A 6,099-nucleotide genomic window follows, 5' to 3' on the forward strand; every position below is an offset into this window, starting at 1 on the left:
CCATCTTCCGAGGACGTACCCTCAAGGGGTGTCCCAGGACCCATCTTCTGAGGACGTACCCTCAAGGGGTCTCCCAGGACCCATCTTCCGAGGACGTACTGACCGCAGATGCTGGGATAGGTGTAATATCACAAGAACTGTCCAAAGTGGAGAATCCCTTTAACTAGGCACAGTCCATCCCGGATTAGGAGCTGCATGCCCGGACGTACACATTGCTGCCGGTCACTGACATAAGCTGATGGTGCGGCTCCTGGTCATACACTGGGTGCAGGGAGGATTAGGAGGAAAGCGGATCACATCCAGCACCGCCGCGGGGTTGTGTGAGGACACCGGCTGCACATCCAGCAGGAGGAGCTATCGGGACGTGACATGCGTGGAGCAGGCTCTGGGGGGCCATAGGCCTTGCAGACTTCAAGCGGTCTTCTTCATCGCAGAAATGTTCACATCTGACACTAATAGAATTTATGAGGTGGCAGAGGAGGCTTTGCATAGGAACGGTGACACTACAACCCCCAACGTGGCACACAGAACACCATGTGCTCATACAAATGACGTCCAGCGCTCCATAGTGACCCCTTTAATTTGGGGGTCGCAGAAGTCGGACCCCCATTAACCAGATGTTGATTTTCTAGGCAAGGGATGCTCAACCTGCGGCCCTCCAGCTGTTGTAAACTCCCACCATGTCCTGCTGTAAGCTGTCTGGGCATGCTGGGAGTTGTAGTTTTGCAACAGCTAGAGGGCCGCAGGTTGGGCATTCCTGATCTAGGCTAATAATGTCATCAATATCCCCCTTAAAGGGGTCTTCCATAAAATGCTGCTGGGGGCTGGGAGTGCTCCATACTCTCCTGCTGGATCCTCGGTGCTCCCGGCGGTCAGCAGCGATGACATCACCGACAACTGCAGCCAATCACTGGCTTCAGAGGTCACCTGGAGCGTACAGACACGTCGTCACTTTACCAACTATGTCACGTGGCCGATGAGGCTAGCGATGGGCTACAATCGGTCAAATCTTCGCCAAAGCTACCAGGAGCACCCAGCAAAACGTAGGGGGTCCCCGAAGACCCCTTCAAGGGACACGGTGGCTCACAGCAGCTGAGACAAGTGGCCTATGTGCCCCAGAGGGGGCAGGCTGAGTCACTGAAAGGGGCACTCACAGCATGGTTTTTGGGGTACTCTGGTTGCAGGTGAACCAGGCATCAAAGGTCCCCCAGTAAAAACCATGCCATTCACAATGATGACCATACAAAGCAGCCACTGTGGTGAGACTACAACTTCCAGCATGCTCTATTCACCTATGGGAGAGCTGAGAACATTGAGCATGATGGGAGTTGTAGTTGCACCACAGCTGGAAAACCGGAGGTTGTGTATAGGACCTCTCCCAATGTTAGAGATAAGGATTGGGCTGATGGATTTCAACATGCCTGATCCTGCCAGTTCCTTGTTCAGGACACATGCACACTCGGCTGGGCGTGCACGCGGGTCTGTCAGGGCAGGCATTTCACACGTGTGGCTAGCCTTGAAGGGGTTGTCCAGGATTGAGGATGGCTAATCCATATCTGATCAGTGGGGGTTTGACTCTCTGGACCCCTACCGATCAGTTGCTGGAAAGGAGCTTAGCCCTGTGAGCGTGTCCTCAGCCTGTGAAGTCATGTCCATCAGTCTCATGGCTCTATGCAAGTCAATGGGAAGGAGCTGCAATACCAAGCACAGCCACTTTACAACAAACCCAGAAGATGAAGAAAAAAAAATCTCACAGCGCAACAGACCAGTTTTGGGGAACTCTACTTATTAAAATAGCAGATGGTACAACGCGTTTCGGGGGGCATAGACCCCCTTCATCAGGTACCGACTGCTAATATACTAAGGATATAGCGTAACATGTTTATACACCCCTCCCCAAAAAAGGGGGGGGGGCAGGAAGTGCTATGCCAGCCCCCCTGTCACATGAGTAGTGGTCAATAAATAATACACAAAAGATTGATGCCATAATCACATAAAGGACTTTATAATCCATAAACATTGGTGTTCAAGTGGTAGACAGTTAGAAACAGCGAAGCGCGGCAAGCGATCGGCGCCGGAAGCATCGCTATATTTAGTGCGGTCATGTGACCAGGCCGGGATTGTCAAAAATCAGTGAAAAAGAGAAAAAAAAAAATAATAATAATAATTAAAAGAGAAATATACGGGTACTTAAATCAATGGGATGTTGACAATATCTGCCCGTATATGTATGCAAGTGTATGGTTAGAACATGAAACAATTAGAGGCGTACTACTGGGGTTAGGTTAGGCCCAGTTTGAAAATGAACCAAAGCTAATTTGGTGGATGTTCCAGAGGGTCCGCTCGGAAGGAGTCAGGGGTTAAAGGGAACCTGTCACCCAAAAATCGCCTATTAAGCTGTTTACAGTACCTTATAGTGCTGTATACTCGTTTCTTGATGCACTTTTTGTTCGTTTTCCCGCATGTCTGCTCATTCAGAAAACGATGTTATATTCAGCTGCTGCCCCGTGCTGCAAGTCAGGCTTGAAGTCACGGGGGCAGCGGCCTCGGCGTCTTACATGGCCCTCTCCCCGCCCCCTGCCTCTGTGACTGACAGCCGAACTCCGAATCCGGGACCGCGCTCAACGGCCGCATGCGCAGTAAAGGGCGGCAGGAGCGCGGTCCCGGCTGCCGCGCGTACTACGCGCCGTCTTACTTTCGCCGCACTGCGCATGCGCCCGACATCCTGTATCAAACGCGCCCGCGCCCAGATGCCGGGCGCGGGCGCGTTTGATACAGGATGTCGGGCGCATGCGCAGTGCGGCGAAAGTAAGACGGCGCGTAGTACGCGCGGCAGCCGGGACCGCGCTCCTGCCGCCCTTTACTGCGCATGCGGCCGTTGAGCGCGGTCCCGGATTCGGAGTTCGGCTGTCAGTCACAGAGGCAGGGGGCGGGGAGAGGGCCATGTAAGACGCCGAGGCCGCTGCCCCCGTGACTTCAAGCCTGACTTGCAGCACGGGGCAGCAGCTGAATATAACATCGTTTTCTGAATGAGCAGACATGCGGGAAAACGAACAAAAAGTGCATCAAGAAACGAGTATACAGCACTATAAGGTACTGTAAACAGCTTAATAGGCGATTTTTGGGTGACAGGTTCCCTTTAAGTCTAAAAGGTTAATCTCAAACGCCTCATTCAGGCCACGCGGGTTCAGACCGTTCAAATCCAAAACATTTCGCGCCTCCGTAAAAAAATTTATGATGTTATAACCGTTTGATCTGCTCGATGGTAAATCCAAAGAAGGAACCCCGATGGTGGTCCACAGCGGGCCTGGAGACGCTGTGCTGTCGGAATCCTTTTTTTGACGTTGGATCTGTGCTTGTTGACCCTGTTGCGGGGGGAGGTCTGAATTGTCTGGAAGACATACTGGAGGCCACGAGGGCACTCAAGCAGATAGAGGACATTTGAGGAACCACAAGTGAGATGTTCCTTAATAGAAAAAGTGAAAAGAAGCGGTAATACGTATACTCTTGCAACAAACGCACTTTGGTTTGATGATTGCATTTGGAGCTTCCCCCTGGTCCAGTTTCACTCGAGGGGGCGGCTCGTCCCGAGTCCTGTTTGAGTTTGCTAGGTGCCAATAGGCCCTTCAGGGTCTGGGCTCTCTTAAATGTAAGGAGGGGGTTTCCTTGGTAGAAACTTCTCCAGGAAAAGACCCCGCTTGAGAATAAACCAGTGTTTTGAGCAGATCTCTTGGATTAAGAAGTTAGCGCTGTAGTAGTGTTCTCCAGGAGTTTTCTTCTTGATGGTCCCATTTTGCTCCTTTGGGAGACCGTCCTCTCGAGTGAGGCCACGAGCTCCTGTTGAAGGCTGCCCCTTTTAGCCCGGAGGGGGAAGCCTTTCTGGGTCAGCCTGGTGCCGATTGTCTCACTTTGAGCAACAAAATCCTTGTCCTCCGAACAATTACGTCTTATTCTCTTGACCTCAAGGAACGTTGGTCTTCCATTTTTTGTAGTGTTCGCTTCTAAAAATCGACTTTCTTGAAGTAGGTGCGGGTGGTGAGTTCTAGATCGAGAGCGGTGGAACGATTGGGAGTTCCTAAGAGAGTTCCATTCCCCAGTCGTTACTATTTAGGTAATTCACGAACTCCTCAATGGATGTAGTGTCCCCGTCACAGCATACGGCACTGTGCGCGGTATACTATGAAGAAGCTGAACCACCGGGGGATGCAGGGAGTCGCACTTCTTCAAGAAGGTTCTCTCATCAGCTATAACCGCTGTGGGTTCACTCTGTAGCGGCCACCACAGGTGAAAAACAGTACTGCATGACGGCTCCAGTCCTCCGCCAATCAGATTCCACCTTTCATTTTGGACAGCTCCTTTGGGAAATAAAAGGAGGAATCTGATTGGTCGCTAGGGGCAACTAAGCCAGTTCTACTTTACGCCAGTCTTTAACCCCTTCCACTCCATACATATACAGGGCAGCCATGACAGAAGCTGGGGCTTACTGCCATCCCGCGCTAACGGTCACGGATGGCGCCATTCCTTGTGATGACAGGGCCACAGCAACATTCCCGTCACAGCGTTTTTTTTTTAGTTCCTTCACGTTTTTGGGTCCAACCACAAAAAATGGCGTTGCCTATGGTGGGTACGTACACCAGTCGCTTACTTCTGGCGGCTTTTACTGCGATATTCTGGTCCGTTTAAACAAAACGGCCATAGCAGCGTGAAAATTACCTCCAAATTTTTTTGGGCGCAGTTTTTTTTTGGCGCAATTTTATTTCCACTCTAAGCAGTACTATGAGGGCGGCAGAACAAAACGCGGTGAATTTCTGACAGGAAAAGTCCCCTAGGTCAATGCACGTGAAACGACTGAGGCGGTTTTACACCATTTTTACGCGACAAATACTTTTTACGACATTTTCAAGCGCCGAAAAGCCAAAACTACATAGAATGTCTCTCAGAGTGCGACCAATACCTCATTCTGTCAGAGACATTTTGTGACTGTCACATTTACCCTGACACAAGCCATAACCTATGGGATAACCGGCTGCCGTCCCAGTCCTGTATCAGAATAAGCTACCGGGAGTGCGGCCTCCCCGCTGCCCTTACCTGAGTGGGCCGCCGCTGCCATCCCCGCTCTTGTAGCCCCCTCCTGTCCTCCACCACGTCCGGTCCTCCCGCTGCCCGGTAACAAGATGGCGGCAGCGATACGATGTTGTCGCTTTTTTTTTTTTTTTTTTTTCACTCAACTAAAAAAGGGAATACGAGCCGTGCAGCTCAACTCAGCTTGGTTCTAGTCATAATATGATTGACAGCATGTCCATCCAATAAAAATCACTCGGCTGGGCACGGAGGGCGTAGGACATGGCTAGCAGGTTAGGTCGGTCCTTGACGCAGAAGGGAGCCTTGCGTAAGAACGCTGGGATTGGCTGAACAGGAAATACCTCGGCGTGATTGGTTAACGGGTGCTCGTGTTCTGATTGGCTGAATGGGGTTGCGCTGTCTTGTGAGCTATAAATAGGGCAGGGTGTGCTGGGAGTTGTAGTTTTTAGTGGGAGTCTTCTGTCTGAGGTGATTGGCGCTAGATACACTTAGGGCGGTTTATAAAGAGGATTTTATGACGTCCCACTCACACGGGGCGGTTAAAAATGCGTTTTTAGTAGGTCAGTGAGGATGTCATGGTGGGGCAGGCACAGCTGTGGCCAACAAATCACCTGAGGTAAAAAGTCTTAAAGGGGCGTTCCAACTTTTCCCTGTGGAGAAATTCACCCTTATTTGCCCCGATGTGGCTCCATGGGCCCCGGGCTGTCCTTCACTGTATTTCCTGTCCCTCAGCTTCTGCAAGAACGGCATCATGTGCACCGCTGCAGCCAATGACCGGCCTCAGCAGTGGCAGCAGGTGTATGTCACGGTCACCCCATCTGCGTGGAGGTTGACATGGAGCCGCAGTGTGTGGATTTCTCCCCAGATATTTTTTAAGAAATGGAGAACCCCCTTAAAGGGTACTACATCTCAAACAGGATGTGCCAGACATGTCTGAGAGATGCGGGTGACAGGCTGTGCAGGCATCACCTCTACTGGCAGTAGCACTGCATTTTTTTTCCCAACAGATAAAAAATA

General features: G+C 51.2%; 1 protein-coding gene across 2 annotated transcripts in view; it reads right to left on the reverse strand.

Moving 5' to 3' along the window:
* The window catches only part of ARNT (aryl hydrocarbon receptor nuclear translocator), a 41,523-nt gene extending 36,254 nt beyond the window's left edge, over positions 1 to 5,269 (reverse strand). For both annotated transcript variants that reach the window (XM_044273964.1, XM_044273963.1), the window contains exon 1: positions 5,089 to 5,269. In XM_044273964.1, coding sequence (XP_044129899.1) covers positions 5,089 to 5,110 — 22 coding nt within the window. In that variant the 5' untranslated portion in view covers positions 5,111 to 5,269. The remainder of the gene's footprint in view (positions 1 to 5,088) is intronic.
* Positions 5,270 to 6,099: the final 830 nt, after the last annotated feature.

Source organism: Bufo gargarizans, unplaced genomic scaffold (genome assembly GCF_014858855.1).
Source record: "Bufo gargarizans isolate SCDJY-AF-19 unplaced genomic scaffold, ASM1485885v1 original_scaffold_1370_pilon, whole genome shotgun sequence".
NCBI lineage: Eukaryota > Metazoa > Chordata > Amphibia > Anura > Bufonidae > Bufo > Bufo gargarizans.